Here is a 25000-nt window from a genome sequence, read left to right as displayed (position 1 = left end):
CATGTTGTAGTCATTGTTTTGTAGTCGACAGGATGATATCGTTACGTCATGTTGTAGTCATTGATTTGTAGTCATCAGGATGATATCGCTTACGTCATGTTGTAGTCATTGTTTTGTAGTCATCAGGATGATATCGCTACGTCATGTTGTAGTCATTGATTTGTAGTCATCAGGATGATATCGTTACGTCATGTTGTAGTCATTGTTTTGTAGTCATCAGGATGATATTGTTACGTCATGTTGTAGTCATTGTTTTGTAGTCATCAGGATGACATCGTTACGTCATGTTGTAGTCATTGTTTTGTAGTCGACAGGATGATATCGTTACGTCATGTTGTAGTCATTGATTTGTAGTCATCAGGATGATATCGCTACGTCATGTTGTAGTCATTGTTTTGTAGTCGACAGGATGATATCGTTACGTCATGTTGTAGTCATTGATTTGTAGTCATCAGGATGATATCGTTACGTCATGTTGTAGTCATTGTTTTGTAGTCATCAGGATGATATCGCTACGTCATGTTGTAGTCATTGTTTTGTAGTCGACAGGATGATATCGTTACGTCATGTTGTAGTCATTGATTTGTAGTCATCAGGATGATATCGCTACGTCATGTTGTAGTCATTGTTTTGTAGTCATCAGGATGATATCGCTACGTCATGTTGTAGTCATTGTTTTGTAGTCATCAGGATGATATCGCTACGTCATGTTGTAGTCATTGTTTTGTAGTCATCAGGATGATATCGTTACGTCATGTTGTAGTCATTGTTTTGTAGTCATCAGGATGATATCGTTACGTCATGTTGTAGTCATTGTTTTGTAATCATCAGGATGATATCGCTACATCATGTTGTAGTATTGTTTTGTAGTCATCAGGATGATATCGCTACGTCATGTTGTAGTCATTGTTTTGTAGTCATCAGGATGATATCGCTACGTCATGTTGTAGTCATTGTTTTGTAGTCATCAGGATGATATCGCTACGTCATGTTGTAGTCATTGATTTGTAGTCATCAGGATGATATCGCTACGTCATGTTGTAGTCATTGTTTTGACTACAACATGACGTAACGATATCCCCCTGATGACAAAAAAAAAGACTACAACATGACGTAATTATATCATCCTGAGGACTACAAATGGGGGGGGGGGTGATGTACACAGAATACACACAGAGATAGATATATATATATATATAGAGAGAGAGAGAGGGAGAGGGAGAGAGAGATATATAGATATAGAGCTGTCAAAATGCCTGCTGGGGTGAGAAGTCGACAGAAGCCTCGGCTTTACCTCGGGGCCGACTGGGCAGCGTCTGACATCCTGGGGGGAGGGGCAGGGGGAGGGGCAGGGGGAGGGGGGGGGGGGAGAGAGTGGGGGGGGGGAGAGGGGGGAGGAGAGGAGAGGAGAGGAAAGGGGGGGTAGTCGGGTGCCCGTGGGTGGAGGAGGGGACGAGGTTCACCAGAGAAATAAAGGGAGGTGGGGGGGTGGCATGAGAGAGAGAGAGATAGAGAGAGAGGGAGAGAGAGAGAGAGAGAGAGAGAGAGAGAGAGAGAGAGAGAGAGAGAGAGAGAGAGAGATAGAGAGAGAGAGAGAGAGAGAGCGGGGGGGGGGTGATGGCAGGAGGAGGAAGTGAGAAAAATAGGAACAGAAAAAAGCGGCAGTGAGAAGCGGAAGAAGAAATAAAATAATTAAAAATAGAAGTAAGGAAATTATGAAAAAAAAAACACAGAGAAAGAGAAAGCAGCAGCAGCAGCGCCCCCTAGTGGTAGAAACCACCACCTGCCTCTGTTACCACAGAGAGAGAGAGAGAGAGGATGAGAGAGAGACAACATGATGAAACAGAGAGAGAGAGAGACAGAGAGAAAAACAGTTACGTGTGACAGACAGAGAGAGAGAGAGACAGACAGACAGAGAGACAGAGAGACAGAGAGAGAGAGAGACAGACAGATAGAGAGACAGAGAGACAGAGAGAGAGAGAGATAAATACGTTGGGTTTCCATCTTCCACCTGTTTTTTTATGAATGGCTCTGAAAGAACCTGAGTGGCAGAGCAGACATTCTGAACAACCTATGATTTTAGTAGTAAAAGGTCTTTTAGGTGTGAACGAGGCCTGAGGTATGTGACCGTAGGCCTCATTCACACCTAAAAGACACCTGTCTTGTGTCTCGTGTGTGTTTAATGCATTTCCAATGGAAGTCACATGGTTTGATTTTGTTTGATGGGGCGCCAGAACACCGCCATCAAACACAAATGTGACCAGATTGGACTGAGAGCCTGCCGTCGCGCAAATTCCAGCTTTTCACCAGAGGAGAATGAGTTAATAGCTCAGGCACACTCTTCACACATACTATACACGCATGTCTGAAATAAGTGTCTGAGCTGTGAATATTAAATAAATGCCCAAACATGTAGCTATAGGTGTAATGTTAGAGTCCACAGAAGACATGTGAATATGAAAACAATGCTTAAACATGTAGCTAGGTGTAATGTTAAGAGTCCACAGAAGACATGTAAATATGACATAAATGCTTAAACATGTAGCTATAGGTGTAATGTTAGAGACCACAGAATACATGTAAATATGAAATAAATGCTTAAACGTGTAGCTATAGGTGTAATGTTAGAGTCCACAGAAGTGAATCTTTTCAAGCCTGTTTTCTCAACTCGCTGTTTCTCTGCAAGACATTATACTCTATAAGCCATATCTCCAAAAACCGGTGGGTCAAACTGAACAACCAACATATGTCAATTTGAAAGCTACGATTCATGTGAAAACGACATGACGTGAAATAAGGAAAGGAGGGCGGAGGGCAGCCAGGGAGCAAGCTCGTCTCGTCAAAACCACGTGACTTAGAAACATGTGGATGGAAACCCAACTGCTCACACACACACACACACACACACACACAGCATAGCAAATAGCAGCAGCAGCACACACACGTCAACATATCAGCCACGACTAACGACAACAGCTGGAGAGAAGCAGCATGGTTGGGGGGGGGTGCAGCGGCAGCCGTGGGCAGTGCTAGCACGCCATTAGCAAAGGTGGTTAGCGGTTAGTGGTTAGCGGGGTGTGGGTGGAAGGTGGGGGGGTTCTAAGCTACATGGAGACATTGTAAACGGTGTTGCCTCCCCCAGTGTGAGGAAAGAGTAAACTCTTCAGCCAATCAAAATGTTGCATTTTGGCGCTCGCACCGACCGACTGTCGTCAGCGGGGTTTCCACGCAGCACTGCAGCAGGGAACCCCACGACTACAGGAACTTATCTTTGGGGGGTTTTTTATAGGGAAGGGAACTATACCGGTACGTTTGTTCCTGTTCTCAGGAAAGGACCCGTTCTTTCTGAACGCAGAACGTCCCGACGCTATAGTGAGAAGCTGTGTTCTCGTATCAGAGACGTTTAAATAACAGGGAGTGGAAGCTGTGTTCTCGTATCAGAGACATTTAAATAACAGGGAGTGGAAGCTGTGTTCTCGTATCAGAGACATTTAAATAACAGGGAGTGGAAGCTGTGTTCTCGTATCAGAGACATTTAAATAACAGGGAGTGGAAGCTGTGTTCTCGTATCAGAGACAGTTAAATAACAGGGAGTGGAAGCTGTGTTCTCGTATCAGAGACATTTAAATAACAGGGAGTGGAAGCTGTGTTCTCGTATCAGAGACAGTTAAATAACAGGGAGTGGAAGCTGTGTTCTCGTATCAGAGACGTTTAAATAACAGGGAGTGGAAGCTGTGTTCTCGTATCAGAGACGTTTAAATAACAGGGAGTGGAAGCTGTGTTCTCGTATCAGAGACATTTAAATAACAGGGAGTGGAAGCTGTGTTCTCGTATCAGAGACATTTAAATAACAGGGAGTGGAAGCTGTGTTCTCGTATCAGAGACGTTTAAATAACAGGGAGTGGAAGCTGTGTTCTCGTATCAGAGACAGTTAAATAACAGGGAGTGGAAGCTGTGTTCTCGTATCAGAGACATTTAAATAACAGGGAGTGGAAGCTGTGTTCTCGTATCAGAGACGTTTAAATAACAGGGAGTGGAAGCTGTGTTCTCGTATCAGAGACATTTAAATAACAGGGAGTGGAAGCTGTGTTCTCGTATCAGACATTTAAATAACAGGGAGTGGAAGCTGTGTTCTCGTATCAGAGACATTTAAATAACAGGGAGTGGAAGCTGTGTTCTCGTATCAGAGACAGTTAAATAACAGGGAGTGGAAGCTGTGTTCTCGTATCAGACGTTTAAATAACAGGGAGTGGAAGCTGTGTTCTCGTATCAGAGACGTTTAAATAACAGGGAGTGGAAGCTGTGTTCTCGTATCAGAGACGTTTAAATAACAGGGAGTGGAAGCTGTGTTCTCGTATCAGAGACATTTAAATAACAGGGAGTGGAAGCTGTGTTCTCGTATCAGAGATGTTTAAATAACAGGGAGTGGAAGCTGTGTTCTCGTATCAGAGACATTTAAATAACAGGGAGTGGAAGCTGTGTTCTCGTATCAGAGACATTTAAATAACAGGGAGTGGAAGCTGTGTTCTCGTATCAGAGACATTTAAATAACAGGGAGTGGAAGCTGTGTTCTCGTATCAGAGACATTTAAATAACAGGGAGTGGAAGCTGTGTTCTCGTATCAGAGATGTTTAAATAACAGGGAGTGGAAGCTGTGTTCTCGTATCAGAGACGTTTAAATAACAGGGAGTGGAAGCTGTGTTCTCGTATCAGAGACATTTAAATAACAGGGAGTGGAAGCTGTGTTCTCGTATCAGAGACATTTAAATAACAGGGAGTGGAAGCTGTGTTCTCGTATCAGAGACGTTTAAATAACAGGGAGTGGAAGCTGTGTTCTCGTATCAGAGACGTTTAAATAACAGGGAGTGGAAGCTGTGTTCTCGTATCAGAGACGTTTAAATAACAGGGAGTGGAAGCTGTGTTCTCGTATCAGAGACGTTTAAATAACAGGGAGTGGAAGCTGTGTTCTCGTATCAGAGACGTTTAAATAACAGGGAGTGGAAGCTGTGTTCTCGTATCAGAGACGTTTAAATAACAGGGAGTGGAAGCTGTGTTCTCGTATCAGAGACAGTTAAATAACATGGGTTTGGGGGGTGAGGGGTGGTGGGGGTGGGGTGTGGTGTGGGGGGTCTGTGGGGGGGGGGCTTACCTATCTTGGCTCCCTTCTTCAGCAGGGCCACGACCACCGAGGTGTTCCTGCAGCCCACGGCCCGGTCCAGAGGACGCATGCCGCTGTAGTCCACGTGCTCGATCATAGCCCCGTGGTCCACCAGGAACTGGACCTGGAGACAGAGGAGACAGAGGGGTTTGTGGGGGTTTGTAGTCCACTAGGAACTGGACCTGGAGACAGAGGGGTTTGTGGGGGTTTGTAGTCCACCAGGAACTGGACCTGGAGACAGAGGGGTTTGTGGGGGTTTGTAGTCCACCAGGAACTGGACCTGGAGACAGAGGGGTTTGTGGGGTTTGTAGTCCACCAGGAACTGGACCTGGAGACAATACGTAGAAGGCAGCCAGGTGGAGGGGTCAGGGGTACAGGGGGGGTCAGAGGTCACTCACCACCTCAGAGTCTCCGTAGAAGGCGGTCAGGTGTAGGGGTACAGTGGGGGTACAGTGGGGGTCAGAGGTCACCCACCACCTCAGAGTCTCCGTAGAAGGCGGTCAGGTGGAGGGGTACAGTGGGGGTACAGTTAGGGGTCAGAGGTCACTCACCACCTCAGAGTCTCCGTAGAAGGCGGTCAGGTGGAGGGGTACAGTGGGGGTACAGTTAGGGGTCAGAGGTCACTCACCACCTCAGAGTCTCCGTAGAAGGCGGCCAGGTGGAGGGGTACAGTGGGGGTACAGTGGGGGTCAGAGGTCACTCACCACCTCAGAGTCTCCGTAGAAGGCGGTCAGGTGGAGGGGTACAGTGGGGGTACAGTGGGGGTCAGAGGTCACTCACCACCTCAGAGTCTCCGTAGAAGGCGGCCAGGTGGAGGGGTACAGTGGGGGTACAGTTAGGGGTCAGAGGTCACTCACCACCTCAGAGTCTCCGTAGAAGGCGGCCAGGTGGAGGGGTACAGTGGGGGTACAGTGGGGGTCAGAGGTCACTCACCACCTCAGAGTCTCCGTAGAAGGCGGTCAGGTGGAGGGGTACAGTGGGGGTACAGTGGGGGTCAGAGGTCACTCACCACCTCAGAGTCTCCGTAGAAGGCGGTCAGGTGGAGGGGTACAGTGGGGGTACAGTTAGGGGTCAGAGGTCACTCACCACCTCAGAGTCTCCGTAGAAGGCGGCCAGGTGGAGGGGTACAGTGGGGGTACAGTGGGGGTCAGAGGTCACTCACCACCTCAGAGTCTCCGTAGAAGGCGGTCAGGTGGAGGGGTACAGTGGGGGTACAGTTAGGGGTCAGAGGTCACTCACCACCTCAGAGTCTCCGTAGAAGGCGGCCAGGTGGAGGGGTACAGTGGGGGTACAGTGGGGGTCAGAGGTCACTCACCACCTCAGAGTCTCCGTAGAAGGCGGCCAGGTCCAGCGGCGTGCGTCCGTTCTTGTCGGCGTGGTCCGCGGCGGCTCCGTGCTCCACCAGGCAGCGGACCGCCGCCAGGTGACCTTTGAGACACGCCCAGCTGAGCGCCGTTAGCCCCTCCTTGTCCGTCAGAGGCAGAGAGGCTCCTGGGAGGGCAAAGGTCAGAGGTTACAGCTCCCCCCGTACCGTACCGACATCCTGTGCACCGTCGTCGTTGTGGCGGGGCGCCCGAACCTCTTATCGCCATATTCTGATTTCTTTATATATATATATATACATATATTTTTTTAAAGACATTATTTTGGGCCTTTTTGCCCGTATTTACGTATTTATCAGACGCACTTATTCCAGAGCGATTTACAATTTACATTAATCAAGAACTAAAAAACATGGCAATACATCATATACATAACAAGTAGTTATCATGAATCATACATAAGCTAAGAACGTACCAGTGGAATACTTAAAAAAAACTAGACTAAAATGTTAGGAAGGGACTAGTCGTGGACAAGAGATCCAGTACAAGTCATTATACACTTGGTTGCATGCTGAAAAATGTAGATCGGCTATTTTCAAAAAACAAGCCATTACGACGGCATCAAGGCCCCGCCGAAATACATTTAGTTCGACTAAATCAACTGTAGATTTAGTCGACTAAAACTAGACTAACACTAAAACACAAAAAAAGAGACTGTGACTAAAGTCTAAAACTATAAAATCTAAATTTGCTGCCAACAAACAACACTGGTATTGAATCATCCCCACAAAGACTAAATATTAGTGTCAATACAGGGGTCCCTGACATAAACAACTACATGGGGTCAGGGGGTCATGGTGTCATGGGGTCATGGGGTCATGTGGTCAGGGGGTCATGGGGTCAGGGGGTCAGGGGGTCATGGGGTCAGGGGGTCAGGGGGTCATGGGGTCAGGGGGTCATGGGGTCACGTTCGGGGGGGCAGCGACCCACCTTGCCCCAGCAGGAACTCCACGGTCCCCAGGTGTCCCTCAGACGAGGCCATCATGAGGGGCGTTCTGCCCTGCTTATCAGCCAGGTTGATGTCTGCCCCGTGAGCCAGGAGCAGGTCCACCATCTGGGCCGCACGCACGCACGCACACCACGCATGTACGCACGCACGCCACGCATGTACGCACGCACGCCACGCACGCACGCACACATGTACGCACGCACGCACGCATGTACGCACGCACACAGGCCACACACGCACGCACACACACAGGCCACACACGCACGCACACAGGCCACACACGCACGCACGCACGCATGTACGCACGCACGCACGCCACGCATGCACGCATGTACGCACGCACGCACGCATGTACGCACGCACACAGGCCACACACGCACGCACACACACAGGCCACACACGCACGCACACAGGCCACACACGCACGCACGCACGCATGTACGCACGCACGCACGCCACGCATGCACGCATGTACGCACGCACACAGGCCACACACGCACGCACACACACAGGCCACACACGCACGCACACAGGCCACACACGCACGCACGCACGCATGTACGCACGCACGCCACGCATGCACGCATGTACGCACGCACGCACGCCACGCATGCACGCCATGCACACACACACACACACACACACACACACACACACACACACACACACACACACACACGACAGTCACGATGTGAGCTTCTATACAAGCAGCTGTTCTGGGTCCGAGCCGGGAATGGGGACAGGGGTTATTTTATTATTATCATTATATTTCATCATTTTTTATTCCACATCTTTGCAGTGACACATTGCAATTATAATTACCAGTATAGGTGTGTTTCATGGTATGGTCATTGCATGTTTGTGTGGATTTTTCAAAAAATGTTTAAAAACCCACCAGTAGTATACCCCCCATTTCTAGCTATAACGACTGCTAGCATCCACGTAAAAGGTCTCTCACCTGCCAGTGGCCCTGCCTCACTGTTTAACTCATTCTGGGAGGGAACCCCTTTTGGTGTTTTAAAGCATTATGTCGTGCTTTAGCCATTGAAAAATAGCAGTTCTACAGCGCGGCACGTAGCGCGGCACCGAGTGCCGTGCTACGAGCTTGTAGATCTGCTATTTTTGAAACGTTTTCAGACGGGGGTCGGCGGCCAAATACATAATTATAATCTTGGAGGTCCTTGACGCCATAGAAACATAGGGTTTTCAGAAAAGGATTTAGAAGACATTTGGGGGGACAGGGGACAGAGGGGGGGGCAGTGGGGGGGGGGGCAGTGGGGGGGGGGGGCAGTGGGGGGGGGTCTCACCTGCCAGTGGCCCTGCCTCACGGCGCTGAACAGCGGGACGACGCCCCTCCTGTTGGGCGTGGCCACGGCCGCGCCCTGCTCCAGCAGCAGACGACACACCTCCAGCTTCCCCCGCCCGGAGGCCGCCGTGAGCGCTGAGACACGGAGAGACACGGAGAGACAAGGGTTAAACTGAGACACAGAGAGACAAGAGTTAAACCGAGACACGGAGAGACAAGGGTTAAACTGAGACACGGAGAGACACGGAGAGACAAGGGTTAAACCGAGACACGGAGAGACAAGCCGCTTCACCTCCCAATGTATGAATGAATGAACCATTGTAAAGCGCTTTGAGCACTTGGAAAAGCGCTATAATAAAAATGCAATTCATTATTATTATTATTATGGGTTAAACTGTGGTGCGTGCGTGCGTGCGTGCCTCAAAAAGTGCGTAAAGTGCAGTATGAATAGCTGCTAGAGACCTCTTGTATGACAGACAGGTTCCTACCTGTCTCACCCCACAATAGGACAGACAGACAGACATGTCCTTACCTGTCTCACCCCCACAGTATGACAGACAGACAGACAGACAGGTTCCTTACCTGTCTCACCCCACAGCGAGTCGAAGTTGTTGATCTGAGCACGCTCCACCTCCTCCTCATCCTTCTCTGGGAGGTCCAGAAGATATGACACGATCTGATGGGTGGACCCAATTACAGTAAATTAGGATCTGATGGGTGGACCCAATTACAGTAAATTAGGATCTGATGGGTGGACCCAATTACAGTAAATTAGGATCTGATGGGTGGACCCAATTACAGTAAATTAGGCCAAATATGACGTACATTTGACACAGACATTAACCCATTCTGAACGGGAACCCATGTTGGTGTTAGCATCATGTTATGCTTTAGCTATTGAAAAATAGCAGATCTACAAGCTCATAGCGCGCCACCGAGTGGCGCGCTACGAGCTTGTAGGTCTGCTATTTTTTGAAAAATCGAAGAACGACTGACATTTTCTGAATCTGATCTCAGGTCAGAATGGGTTAATCAGACCGCAGTGTGTGTCCAGTGGAAACCTCGTATGAATCTGATCTCAGGTCAGAATGGGTTAATCAGACCGCAGTGTGTGTCCACAGTGGAAACCTCGTATGAATCTGATCTCAGGTCAGAATGGGTTAATCAGACCGCAGTGTGTGTCCAGTGGAAACCTCGTATGAATCTGATCTCAGGTCAGAATGGGTTAATCAGACCGCAGTGTGTGTCCACCTTGGAAACCTCGTATGAATCTGATCTCAGGTCAGAATGGGTTAATCAGACCGAAGTGTGTGTCCAGTGGAAACCTCGTATGAATCTGATCTCAGGTCAGAATGGGTTAAATGCTGGAGTTTGGAAGCGCTCATTAGATATCACTCAACAGCCCTGTGTGCGTACCGCCTTGTTTTGAATCAGAACACATAACGCAGGAGGCAGCGGGACGTTATAGCTTTACCGAAAACGAGTGCTTCCAAACTCTGACGGAAACATGGCCGCCGTCTGCACGTGGGCAGTAGACGAGGAAGAGGAAACCTACGTCATTTGTAGACGAACCAATCACGTACGTTCAGTTGTTCATGAGATGATGTGTGATAAGAGCACCCCTCACTTCACACGGGTGTGATTTGTAGGAGATATTATTTCTACTGATGAGTGTTGCTTTTAATCAATCCTGCCTGGTATACATGTAAAAGAAAATCACACCCGTGTGAAGTGAGGGGCGCTAATATATTAAAGTCTAACTCATGAGTCATGTTGATTAGGTGATGTCATGGTGATGTAAAACAAACGGTGCAAACACAAACATTAAACGCCATTAACGATAAAGAGACAATATGACGTAATGAGGGACAGGCTGGGGTACATTTTCCCTTCATTGTCAATGTGTTTACTAAACAAACATTGAACTGCAAAAAAAGACCAATAATTCTAAAGTAATGCTCATAGACTAAGCGTGCGCACGCGCGTGTGTGTGTGTGTGTGTGTGTGTGTGTGTGTGTGTGTGTGTGTGTGTGTGTGTGTGCGTGCAACTGTGCTGCTTTTGCATTACATGTACAAGTGAGCACAATTTCACTGACTATACTTTTCCCACCTGTAGAGGGCAGCAAACACACACATTTCCTGGTGTTGAGTTGTACGCCTACATTTCCAAGAGCTTGTCGGGGTGGGGGGTCCCCAGTTCAAATATGATTATTTTGGGGGGTCCCCAGTTCAAATATGATTATTTTGGGGGGTCCCCAGTTCAAATATGATTATTTTGGGGGGTCCCCAGTTCAAGGTCCTGTTTACCTCTGTGCATCCCCATGACCATATAAGGGCGTGTATTTACCTCTGTGTATCCCATGCTTGCGGCGGCGATGAGCGCCTGCTGCACCGCGTGGTTCTTGGTGAAGGCCGCTGGCGCCCCCTGCTGGCCGGGAGGGGGCGGACCCCAGTCACACTGGATGAGGAACTTCACCACCTCCATGTGACCTCGTAGAGCGGCGTGCACCAGGGCACACTGCCCGGTCCGGTCCACATGGTCCACCTGGGACCCCCCGCACGCACGCATAGACACGCACGCACAGACACGCACGCACAGACACGCACGCACAGACACGCACAGACACGCACGCACAGACACGCACAGACACGCACGCACAGACACGCACAGACACGCACGCACAGACACGCACAGACACGCACGCACAGACACGCACGCACAGACACGCACGCACAGACACGCACGCACAGACACGCACGCACAGACACGCACGCACGCACGCATAGACACGCACGCACAGACACGCACAGACACGCACACACAGACACGCACAGACACGCACAGACACGCACAGACACGCACGCACGGACACGCACGCACGCACAGACACGCACGCATACACAGACACGCACGCATACATAGACACGCATACATACACACACACACACACACACACACAGGTCAGGAGAAGGCGAACAGACGTAATTAAAACACATTCATTCGCATCGTCATCGTCATCATCATTGTGGTTTGACATTTTCGGCAACATACCATTTCCACCGCGGACACAATGAGTGGACCATATTAATTAAGCAATATTACACGAGAGGGTGGGTGTGGGTTAACGTGACTATTGCCGCGACAGTGATGCGGTCAGGAACGAGACGGAGTCGAGTTCCGCAAGCGTCACTGAAGTGGCAATAATCACGTTAACCCACACCCTCGAGTGTAATATTGCAATTCTACCACAGTTACCCTTAAAACTATTAAAATCGCTTAAAGAATATATATTTTTAATGACAGATGTAGTCACTACGACCACAACCTTCCCAAGAAACTAGCTAGCCTAGCCACCGAGTTCTCTAGCGCTCTGGGAGAACAGAACAGCTGAATTCTTTGTTTTGATTAGGTGGTGAACGGTGCTGGTTTAACCCACGGCTAGAAGGCTGTTTCAACGAATCAGATTGCTTCCTCGAAACGACCTGTGGTAGAATAATAATTAATAATAATAATACCAGAAACACGTGAATGCACCATATGCCATCTTATCATAAGAGCGAAAAGGCCCCCAGGTACGTACCTTGGCCCTGCGGCGACACAGCGCGCTGACGATGGCCATGTTGCCGCCCGCCGCGGCGTATCCCAGCGGGGCGAGGCCGCTCTCGGACGGGGCGTCGACGTTGGCGCCGAACTCCAGCAGCAGGGCGACCATGTCCAGGTAGCCCAGGTGGGCGTGGACGCACAGCACGGGCGCGTTCTGCAGCACCTCCGTGCGGTAGTTCAGGTTGGCCCCGCCCAGCATCAGCAGCCGGCTTACCTGGACGACATGGTTGCACACGCACACGACATGGTCAATGCACACGTAAGACATCAAAGGAGGTTTCAGCCCCCTGCCCCTTTTACCCGCCTGTGAATCTTGCATCGGTAAAATCCGTGTTTGCACCGTTTTTTCATGGTAAATTTCACCCTATCCTGTGTTTCCGAGGCGCATTCAACGTACCATCAGAAAAGGAAGAAAAAAAAAAGGTCTCTCGCAGCGCACACACAGGGCGCGTTCGGAAATAGCGCACTGAGCCCCCTGTGCAATGCAAACTAATAGGAGAGTGTGCTCCGGTGTGGTATTTCCGAACGCGCCCACAGTCAGTGAACAGAAGCTACCGTACGACGGTGCAGAGTAGTCATTGAGACAACAAACAGACTCAGACTATAAAGAGCACCCGCGACTAACAGAAGTGAGCCCCACGCATTAAACAAGAAGCACCACCTTTACTCTTTAGCTTTATAAAATAGCTGTCCGGGAAATTAATAGAGCTTTAATATAAATCCAAATTGAATCGCCATCAAATCGCATCGTATCGGTAGAGGGGTGAATCGTATCGCATCGTATCGCCAGGAGATTCCATGTATCGCTAAAGTATCGTATCGCTGGCAGTGCGTATCGAGATGCGTATCGAATCGTGAGATGAGACGATGTTTCACATGCCTAGTGTACATCAGTTGGTTCCCAAACTTGTTCGTGTCAAGGACCCCCAAATCAACATTTATTAGGCCCCGGACCCCCATTTGTAAACATTATGCCAGTGACCCCAATAAGGGAGGATTTTTACGGCTCTAGCAGTGATTCCGAAACATATTACTTTCATGGAGCCCGAGTTTCACACGCATTATGCTACGGACCCCCCGATTTAATGGCATTTCTATCTCTGTTACCCCAATTTATATTGTAAAAAACACTCTTAATTTACCTCTCAAAGGCACCGCTCAAGTCACAAAGGCAAATGTATTTTTTCCGTTTTATAATTTTTTTTGAGCCCCTCCTATACATAGGTTCAATGTTTGTCTTTAGCGCCCCTCACTTCACACGGGTGTGATTTTCCTTCTTTATCGTAGGCACGCTTTTATCATGTGGGCGTCGTCATTGTCGTGGGTTGTTATTGTTGGTTGTCGTCATGGCCGCCGCCAGTTCCCACCTGATGTTGTGTGGGAGTTCTGATTGGTCCAGACCGTGCTCAGTAACTGCTAGCTTGCACAGCGTCTTAAGACTAGGACTCAAGTCTAACATGTACAGGTATTTGGGTGTGTTGAGTCCTCCAAAGAAGATGATACGATCTCCCACCATGCAACAGCACATATAGTGCATTGGACCTGGTCCTTTCCCCTTGGGCTCAACCTTCTTCCAGGAGAAGGTCTCTGGACTGAATTTCCACACATCATTGAAGGTCTTGTTACCGTTCCAGCCACCAAATATGTACAGCTCTCCATTGTAGGTAAAGGCTGAATGACCACTGCGTCCTTCTGGAAGAGGCTGTGCAGAAGGTGTGCTCAGCCAGAGGTCGGTCTCTGTGTCAAACACTCTGATGGTGTTGTAATGCTGACCAACATAGCCCCCAAATACAAACATCTTTGTCCCGATGATGGTAGCAGAGTGATATTCTGAAATAGTTCCTCTGGTGTTAATTAAAGACCAGACCATTGTGCTGGTGTCCAACTTGTACATGTCATTAGTGTCTCTAGTCTGGGTCCATCCTCCATGGATAAACATGACCTTCTCCAACACACAGGCTGAGTGGTTACACCTCCCCTCTGGAACAGTGCCAGAAACCCTGGGTTTGGACCATCTGTGGGCGTCAACATCAAATGCATAAAGCTCATTGTAGTACTCCTCCACTCCCCAGTATCCTCCCCAGATGAAGACTGCATCTTCTATCAACACAGCTGTGTGGCCAGAGCGCGTGGATGGAACCTCTAGGGGGCGTACTCCTCCTCCTCTTCCAGAGTTCACTGGGGTCAGCTTCCTCCAGCATAAAGACACTGTGTTGAAGACGTGAACATCAATGTGATCACTGTCTCCTCCAAAGCAGTACATCTTGTCCAGCAGCACCACAGCTGCATGGAGACATCTCTCTGCTCCTCCTTTCAGATGGACGGTCCAGCGGATCATTCTAACGTCACAATGTCCTTGATTCTCTGTCCCACAATGCAGTTCTGTCTCTCTGTCCCACAATGCAGTTCTGTCTCTATCTGTCCCACAATGCAGTTCTGTCTCTATCTGTCCCACAATGCAGTTCTGTCTCTCTCTGTCCCACAATGCAGTTCTGTCTCTCTCTGTCCCACAATGCAGTTCTGTCTCTCTGTCCCACAATGCAGTTCTGTCTCTCTCTGTCCCACAATGCAGTTCTGTCTCTCTCTGTCCCACAATGCAGTTCTGTCTCTCTCTGTCCCACAATGCAGTTCTGTCACCATACGCCACCTCTTATATCGCTAGAGGTACAAACGTCACGTGAAGACAACGGCCCATCCGTGAAGCCGGCTTGTTGCGTCGGCCAATCATGGAAGCCGAAGGAGCTGCTGATGTCATTGGTCTAAAAAAGGGATGCTCAAAAGTTAGATTGTGATCTACCAGTAGATCACATGACATGCCCCAATAGAGCACCGAAGACCTGACGTCACTCGCTCATCCCCTGGTTCTAAAGTCCTGACGTCACTCGCTCATCCCCCTGGTTCTAAAGTCCTGACGTCACTCGCTCATACCCTGGTCCTAAAGTCCTGACGTCACTCGCTCATCCCCTGGTTCTGCCCGGTTCACAGAAGTAATTTCTCTACGGAGAACAACATAACATGGGCTCATCTTAAAATCGTCTCATATAAGCGTTGTGGTCCAAATATAAACAAGGTTTCTCTGCGTTATTGTCAGGGAGGTGTCTCTGTATCGTTTGCGACAGTCAGTCACTCATATACGATACAGTCTGTTTCTAGCGAAAATGTAACTAATTCAGCAGCAGTAACAATATATATATATATTTTTAGTGTCTACGTAGGGTAGGTAGGGAGGGGCAGTTGTGAGTGATAGCGGGTGCTCCAGACCAACAAGTCAAAGGCACCGCTCACGTCACAAAGGCAAATTTATTTTTTTCCGTTTTATGAAAATGTCCGATTTCTGAGCCCCTCCTACACATAGGTTTAATGTTTGTCTTTAGCGCCCCTCACTTCACTCGGGTGTGATTTGTATTATTTATATTTCCTTCTTTATCGTAGGCACGCTTTCATCATGTGGTCGTCGTCATTGTCGTGGGTTGTTATTGTTGGTTGTCGTCATGGCGGCCGCCAGTTCCCACCTGATGTCGTGTGGGAGTTCTGATTGGTCCAGACCGTGCTCAGTAACTGCTAGCTTGCACAGCGTCTTAAGACTAGGACTCAAGTCTAACATGTACAGGTATTTGGGTGTGTTGAGTCCTCCAAAGAAGATGATACGATCTCCCACCATGCAACAGCACATATAGTGCATTGGACCTGGTCCTTTCCCCTTGGGCTCAACCTTCTTCCAGGAGAAGGTCTCTGGACTGAATTTCCACACATCATTGAAGGTCTTGTTACCGTTCCAGCCACCAAATATGTACAGCTCTCCATTGTAGGTAAAGGCTGAATGACCACTGCGTCCTTCTGGAAGAGGCTGTGCAGAAGGTGTGCTCATCCAGAGGTCGGTCTCTGTGTCAAACACTCTGATGGTGTTGTGGCACCGACCCCCCCTCCAGCCCCCAAATACAAACATCTTTGTCCCAATGATGGTAGCAGAGTGACACCATGAAGCAGGAGGTGGAGTTCCTCTGGTGTTAATTAAAGACCAGACCATTGTGCTGGTGTCCAACTTGTACATGTCATTAGTGACTCCAGTCAGCCGGTGTAATCCTCCATGGATAAACATGACCTTCTCCAACACACAGGCTGAGTGGTACTCCCTCCCCTCTGGAACAGTCCCAGAAACCCTGCTGGGTTTGGACCATCTGTGGGCGTCAACATCAAATGCATAAAGCTCATTGTCGTACTCCTCCTCTCCCCAGCAGCCTCCCCAGATGAAGACTGTATCTTCAACCAACACAGCTGTGTGGCCGTAGCGCCTGGATGGAACCTCTAGGGGGCGTCCTCCTCCTCCTCTTCCAGAGTTCACTGGGGTCAGCTTCCTCCAGCATAAAGACACTGTGTTGAAGACGTGAACATCAATGTGATCACTGTCTCCTCCAAAGCAGTACAGCTTGTCCTGCAGAACCACAGCTGCATGGTGACATCTCTCTGCTCCTCCTTTCAGATGGACGGTCCAGCGGCTCATTCTAACGTCACAATGTCCTTGATTCTCTGTCTCACAATGCAGTTCTGTCTCTCTCTGTCCCACAATGCAGTTCTGTCTCTATCTGTCCCACAATGCAGTTCTGTCTCTCTCTGTCCCAGAATGCAGTTCTGTCGCCACACCTGCCACATATATAACTACCAACGGTATAAACGTCACGTGACGCCTACGGCCAATCCGTGAAGCCGGTGTGTTACGTCAGCCAGACGTACAGTAGGCTATCTGTATTTGTTTTTTATGGTTATTTTATATCCCGGTTCAAAATGCAAACTAAAACATGGTGGACATCCTCAATATGTTGATCCTTTTTGTAAATGGTGCATTTATATAGCGCCTTTACCCAAGGCAATTCACATAGATGGTGCATTACATTCACCCATTCACACACCTTTACATAGATGGTGCATTACATTCACCCACACATTCATACACCTTTAAATAGATGGTGCATTACATTCACCCACACATTCATACACCTTTATATAGATGGTGCATTACATTCACCCATTCATATGGAGGAAACCATGCAAGGCACCAACCTGCACACCAGGAGCAATTTCGGGGTTCAGAGTCTTGCACAGAGCACCAGCACCATAGAGCACCAGCACCATAGAGCACCAGCGCCACAGAGCACCAGCGCCACAGAGCACCAGCACCATAGAGCACCAGCGCCACAGAGCACCAGCACCACAGAGCACCAGCGCCACAGAGCACCAGCGCCACAGAGCACCAGCGCCACAGAGCACCAGCGCCACAGAGCACCAGCGCCACAGAGCACCAGCGCCACAGAGCACCAGCGCCACAAAGCACCAGCGCCACAGAGCACCAGCGCCACAGAGCACCAGCGCCACAGAGCACCAGCGCCACAAAGCACCAGCGCCACAGAGCACCAGCGCCACAGAGCACCACCAGCGCCACAGAGCACCACCAGCGCCACAGAGCACCAGCGCCACAGAGCACCAGCGCCACAGAGCACCAACGCCACAGAGCACCAGCGCCACAGAGCACCACCAGCGCCACAGAGCACCAGCGCCACAGAGCAGCAGCGCCACAGAGCACCAGCACCACAGAGCACCAGCGCCACAGAGCACCAGCGCCACAGAGCACCACCAGCGCCACAGAGCACCAGCACCACAGAGCACCAGCGCCACAGAGCACCAGCGCCACAGAGCACCAGCGCCACAGAGCACCACCAGCGCCACAGAGCACCAGCGCCACAGAGCACCAGCGCCACAGAGCACCAGCGCCACAGAGCACCACCAGCGCCACAGAGCAGCAGCGTACCTTTATGTTGGGCGTGTAGAGGTTCCTCAGTGACGACAGGGCGGTGGAAAGCCCCTCCGTGCTGTAGGACACCCAGAGACCCTGCAGGACGGACGAGGACACGCCCACCTTCTTACTGAGACCCTGGAAGAGAGGCGGAGACTAAAGATGAGCTCCTTAAGATATTATGTGTGTGTGAGTGCGTGCGTGCAGTGTGTGTGTGTGTGTGTGTGTGTGTGTGTGTGTGTGTGTGTGCAGTGTGTGTGTGTGCAGTGTGTGTGTGTGTGTGTGTGTGTGTGTGTGTGTGTGTGTGTGTGTGTGTGTGTGTGTGTGTGTGTGCGCAGTGTGTGTGTGTGTGTGTGTGTGTGTGTGTGTGTGTGTGTGTGTGTGCGTGCACCTTGAAGATGTGAGCCTTCAGGATGTGGTGACCCAGTGTCTCTCTCTCTCTGTAATGTAATGTAAAGTGAATGTCTCTCTACCTTGAAGATGTGAGCCTTCAGGATGTGGTGACCCAGTGTCTCTCTCTCTCTCTGTAATGTAATGTAAAGTGAATGTCTCTCTACCTTGAAGATGTGAGCCTTCAGGATGTGGTGACCCAGCTCGATGGTCTGCTGTCGGTTCAGCTTGTTGTCCTGTCTGGAGAACCAGAACGCTAGCAGGGTGTGGCCGCTCCTGGGGAGAGAGAGAGAGAGAGAGAGAGAGAGAGAGAGAGAGAGAGAGATTCACTTTACATTACATTACCGAGAGAGAGAGAGAGAGAGACAGACAGAGAGAGACATCCACTTTACATTACAGAGAGAGAGAGAGAGAGAGAGAGAGAGATGTATGCATTGACCTCTGACCTGGGGGTCACAGAGTACGCATTGACCTCTGACCTGGGGTCACAGAGTATGCATTGACCTCTGACCTGGGGGTCACAGAGTATGCATTGACCTCTGACCTGGGGGTCACAGAGTATGCATTGACCTCTGACCTGGGGGTCACAGAGTATGCATTGACCTCTGACCTGGGGGTCACAGAGTATGCAGTGACCTCTGACCTAAGGGTCACGAGAGTATGCATTGACCTCTGACCTGGGGGTCACAGAGTATGCATTGACCTCTGACCTGGGGGTCACGAGAGTATGCATTGACCTCTGACCTGGGGGTCACAGAGTACGCATTGACCTCTGACCTGGGGTCACAGAGTATGCATTGACCTCTGACCTGGGGGTCACAGAGTATTCATTGACCTCTGACCTGGGGGTCACAGAGTATGCAGTGACCTCTGACCTAAGGGTCACGAGAGTATGCATTGACCTCTGACCTGGGGGTCACAGAGTATGCATTGACCTCTGACCTGGGGGTCACGAGAGTATGCATTGACCTCTGACCTGGGGGTCACAGAGTATTCATTGACCTCTGACCTGGAGGTCACAGAGTATGCATTGACCTCTGACCTGGGGGTCACAGAGCATGCATTGACCTCTGACCTGGGGGTCACAGAGTATTCATTGACCTCTGACCTGGGGTCACAGAGGAACTTGGTCTTCTCGCCCTCCTCCCTCCAGATCAGCCACTCCCTGAAGGACGGATGGACGAACATCCTGGTCCCGTCTCTCCTCTTCACCAGGAACACCGAGAGGTTGTCCAAGCGCTGGGAGAAGTCCTCCCAGTCCAGAGTACCCTAGAACACCCATAAGTACACTGTATTAGTCCAGAGTACCCTAGAACACCCATAAGTACACTGTATTAGTCCCATAGTACCCTAGAACACCCATAAGTACACTGTATTAGTCCCAGAGTACCCTAGAACACCCATAAGTACACTGTATTAGTCCAGAGTACCCTAGAACACCCATAAGTACACTGTATTAGTCCCAGAGTACCCTAGAACACCCATAAGTACACTGTATTAGTCCCAGAGTACCCTAGAACACCCATAAGTACACTGTATTAGTCCCAGAGTACCCTAGAACAACCATAAGTACACTGTATTAGTCCAGAGTACCCTAGAACACCCATAAGTACACTGTATTAGTCCCAGAGTACCCTATAACACCCATAAGTACACTGTATTAGTCCAGAGTACCCTATAACACCGATAAGTACACTGTATTAGTCCCAGAGTACCCTAGAACACCCAAAGGACACTGTATTAGTCCCAGAGTACCCTAGAACACCCAAAGGACACTGTATTAGTCCAAGAGTACCCTAGAACACCCATAAGTACACTGTATTAGTCCCAGAGTACCCTAGAACACCCATAAGTACACTGTATTAGTCCCAGAGTACACTAGAACACCCATAAGTACACTGCATTAGTCTCAGAGTACCCTGGAAACACCAATTTTGACAACACTTTATTGAAGGGATTGTGACATGAAAAAAAAGTTTTTGTAATTTTTCTTCATTTTTTCCTAGGTTTTCTGAGCTTAATTTCACCCCCCAAAAAAATGAAATTTTAACATTCAGTAGATTCTCTGTGGTCTGGGGGTTTCTGGCTCAAACAAGTGCTCTGATTTTTTAAGTAAAGTGTAATTTGTAACTCTAGAGTAAATCTGTGTCATGGACCATCGAATAAACGCTGTCTTGACCAGAAGTTCCGTCTCGGACGAGGAACTGGAGATGAAGGCGATCGAAAGAAACGGATACAGCAGCGGGCTCCGTGTTCGCGATAATGATCACGATCGTCACACATGGAGGACAGTAGATCTGTATAGTGCGTTAAAACTGAATGTCTGCCAACGACTTCATTGACTGCTTTTTTTAGCAACTCCCATAGCGCCAACGACGTCTTTATCGTCTTTTTAAGACGTGTATAACGTTGGGCAAAAAAAACATTTTTTTAAAAATTAAAACAAAATAAAAAGATGTATAGAAACTGGCGCTCAGGGTCTTTTTTGCACCCCATAGTGGCGATGAATGAGTTTTAGCATGGAGCGTACCTGTAGGAGGACAGTAGATCTGTATAGTGCGTTAACGTGGAGCGTACCTGTAGGATAGTAGATCTGTATAGTGCGTTAACGTGGAGCGTACCTGTAGGATAGTAGATCTGTATAGTGCGTTAACGTGGAGCGTACCTGTAGGAGGACAGTAGATCTGTATAGCGTGTTAACGTGGAGCGTACCTGTAGGAGGACAGTAGATCTGTATAGCGTGTTAACGTGGAGCGTACCTGTAGGAGGACAGTAGATCTGTATAGCGTGTTAACGTGGAGCGTACCTGTAGGATAGTAGATCTGTATAGTGCGTTAACGTGGAGCGTACCTGTAGGATAGTAGATCTGTATAGTGCGTTAACGTGGAGCGTACCTGTAGGATAGTAGATCTGTATAGTGCGTTAACGTGGAGCGTACCTGTAGGATAGTAGATCTGTATAGTGCGTTAACGTGGAGCGTACCTGTAGGATAGTAGATCTGTATAGTGCGTTAACGTGGAGCGTACCTGTAGGAGGACAGTAGATCTGTATAGTGCGTTAACGTGGAGCGTACCTGTAGGAGGACAGTAGATCTGTATAGTGTGTTAACGTGGAGCGTACCTGTAGGATAGTAGATCTGTATAGTGCGTTAACGTGGAGCGTACCTGTAGGAGGACAGTAGATCTGTATAGTGCGTTAACGTGGAGCGTACCTGTAGGAGGACAGTAGATCTGTATAGTGTGTTAACGTGGAGCGTACCTGTAGGATAGTAGATCTGTATAGCGTGTTAACGTGGAGCGTACCTGTAGGAGGACAGTAGATCTGTATAGTGCGTTAACGTGGAGCGTACCTGTAGGAGGATAGTAGATCTGTATAGTGCGTTAACGTGGAGCGTACCTGTAGGATAGTAGATCTGTATAGTGCGTTAACGTGGAGCGTACCTGTAGGAGGACAGTAGATCTGTATAGTGCGTTAACGTGGAGCGTACCTGTAGGAGGATAGTAGATCTGTATAGTGCGTTAACGTGGAGCGTACCTGTAGGATAGTAGATCTGTATAGTGCGTTAACGTGGAGCGTACCTGTAGGAGGACAGTAGATCTGTATAGTGCGTTAACGTGGAGCGTACCTGTAGGACAGTAGATCTGTATAGCGTGTTAACGTGGAGCGTACCTGTAGGACAGTAGATCTGTATAGTGCGTTAACGTGGAGCGTACCTGTAGGAGGACAGTAGATCTGTATAGTGCGTTAACGTGGAGCGTACCTGTAGGATAGTAGATCTGTATAGTGCGTTAACGTGGAGCGTACCTGTAGGATAGTAGATCTGTATAGTGCGTTAACGTGGAGCGTACCTGTAGGAGGATAGTAGATCTGTATAGTGCGTTAACGTGGAGCGTACCTGTAGGATAGTAGATCTGTATAGTGCGTTAACGTGGAGCGTACCTGTAGGAGGATAGTAGATCTGTATAGTGCGTTAACGTGGAGCGTACCTGTAGGATAGTAGATCTGTATAGTGCGTTAACGTGGAGCGTACCTGTAGGAGGACAGTAGATCTGTATAGTGAGTTAACGTGGAGCGTACCTGTAGGAGGACAGTAGATCTGTATAGTGCGTTAACGTGGAGCGTACCTGTAGGATAGTAGATCTGTATAGTGCGTTAACGTGGAGCGTACCTGTAGGATAGTAGATCTGTATAGTGCGTTAACGTGGAGCGTACCTGTAGGACAGTAGATCTGTATAGTGCGTTAACGTGGAGCGTACCTGTAGGATAGTAGATCTGTATAGCGTGTTAACGTGGAGCGTACCTGTAGGAGGACAGTAGATCTGTATAGCGTGTTAACGTGGAGCGTACCTGTAGGATAGTAGATCTGTATAGTGCGTTAACGTGGAGCGTACCTGTAGGACAGTAGATCTGTATAGTGCGTTAACGTGGAGCGTACCTGTAGGACAGTAGATCTGTATAGTGCGTTAACGTGGAGCGTACCTGTAGGATAGTAGATCTGTATAGTGCGTTAACGTGGAGCGTACCTGTAGGAGGACAGTAGATCTGTATAGTGCGTTAACGTGGAGCGTACCTGTAGGATAGTAGATCTGTATAGTGCGTTAACGTGGAGCGTACCTGTAGGATAGTAGATCTGTATAGTGCGTTAACGTGGAGCGTACCTGTAGGATAGTAGATCTGTATAGTGCGTTAACGTGGAGCGTACCTGTAGGATAGTAGATCTGTATAGTGCGTTAACGTGGAGCGTACCTGTAGGATAGTAGATCTGTATAGTGCGTTAACGTGGAGCGTACCTGTAGGACAGTAGATCTGTATAGTGCGTTAACGTGGAGCGTACCTGTAGGATAGTAGATCTGTATAGTGCGTTAACGTGGAGCGTACCTGTAGGAGGACAGTAGATCTGTATAGTGCGTTAACGTGGAGCGTACCTGTAGGATAGTAGATCTGTATAGTGCGTTAACGTGGAGCGTACCTGTAGGATAGTAGATCTGTATAGTGCGTTAACGTGGAGCGTACCTGTAGGATAGTAGATCTGTATAGTGTGTTAACGTGGAGCGTACCTGTAGGACAGTAGATCTGTATAGTGCGTTAACGTGGAGCGTACCTGTAGGATAGTAGATCTGTATAGTGCGTTAACGTGGAGCGTACCTGTAGGATAGTAGATCTGTATAGTGCGTTAACGTGGAGCGTACCTGTAGGACAGTAGATCTGTATAGTGCGTTAACGTGGAGCGTACCTGTAGGATAGTAGATCTGTATAGTGTGTTAACGTGGAGCGTACCTGTAGGAGGACAGTAGATCTGTATAGTGCGTTAACGTGGAGCGTACCTGTAGGATAGTAGATCTGTATAGTGCGTTAACGTGGAGCGTACCTGTAGGATAGTAGATCTGTATAGTGCGTTAACGTGGAGCGTACCTGTAGGACAGTAGATCTGTATAGTGCGTTAACGTGGAGCGTACCTGTAGGATAGTAGATCTGTATAGTGCGTTAACGTGGAGCGTACCTGTAGGACAGTAGATCTGTATAGTGCGTTAACGTGGAGCGTACCTGTAGGATAGTAGATCTGTATAGCGTGTTAACGTGGAGCGTACCTGTAGGATAGTAGATCTGTATAGTGCGTTAACGTGGAGCGTACCTGTAGGACAGTAGATCTGTATAGTGCGTTAACGTGGAGCGTACCTGTAGGATAGTAGATCTGTATAGTGCGTTAACGTGGAGCGTACCTGTAGGAGGACAGTAGATCTGTATAGTGCGTTAACGTGGAGCGTACCTGTAGGATAGTAGATCTGTATAGTGCGTTAACGTGGAGCGTACCTGTAGGAGGACAGTAGATCTGTATAGTGCGTTAACGTGGAGCGTACCTGTAGGACAGTAGATCTGTATAGTGCGTTAACGTGGAGCGTACCTGTAGGATAGTAGATCTGTATAGTGCGTTAACGTGGAGCGTACCTGTAGGACAGTAGATCTGTATAGTGCGTTAACGTGGAGCGTACCTGTAGGATAGTAGATCTGTATAGTGCGTTAACGTGGAGCGTACCTGTAGGACAGTAGATCTGTATAGCGTGTTAACGTGGAGCGTACCTGTAGGACAGTAGATCTGTATAGTGCGTTAACGTGGAGCGTACCTGTAGGATAGTAGATCTGTATAGTGCGTTAACGTGGAGCGTACCTGTAGGATAGTAGATCTGTATAGTGCGTTAACGTGGAGCGTACCTGTAGGATAGTAGATCTGTATAGTGCGTTAACGTGGAGCGTACCTGTAGGACAGTAGATCTGTATAGTGCGTTATCGTGGAGCGTACCTGTAGGACAGTAGATCTGTATAGTGCGTTAACGTGGAGCGTACCTGTAGGACAGTAGATCTGTATAGCGTGTTAACGTGGAGCGTACCTGTAGGATAGTAGATCTGTATAGTGTGTTAACGTGG

The 25000-nt window shown here is 48.9% G+C and overlaps 1 protein-coding gene across 1 annotated transcript in view; it reads right to left on the bottom strand.

The window, feature by feature from the left end:
* LOC308332989 (protein TANC2-like) overlaps nucleotides 1-25000 on the bottom strand; it is a 168238-nt gene that overhangs the window by 7660 nt on the left and 135578 nt on the right. The window contains 10 exon segments of the mRNA XM_080789143.1: nucleotides 5150-5282; nucleotides 6474-6649; nucleotides 7471-7594; nucleotides 8797-8930; nucleotides 9378-9471; nucleotides 11143-11340; nucleotides 12377-12613; nucleotides 18203-18325; nucleotides 18745-18853; nucleotides 19686-19846. Coding sequence (XP_080645269.1) covers nucleotides 5150-5282; nucleotides 6474-6649; nucleotides 7471-7594; nucleotides 8797-8930; nucleotides 9378-9471; nucleotides 11143-11340; nucleotides 12377-12613; nucleotides 18203-18325; nucleotides 18745-18853; nucleotides 19686-19846 — 1489 coding nt within the window.

The sequence above is a fragment of the Protomyctophum bolini genome, assembly GCF_963924005.1.
Source record: "Protomyctophum bolini genome assembly, chromosome: 18".
NCBI lineage: Eukaryota > Metazoa > Chordata > Actinopteri > Myctophiformes > Myctophidae > Protomyctophum > Protomyctophum bolini.
The sequence above is the reverse complement of the archived record's forward strand: the minus strand, read 5'-3'. Positions and strand labels throughout refer to the sequence as shown.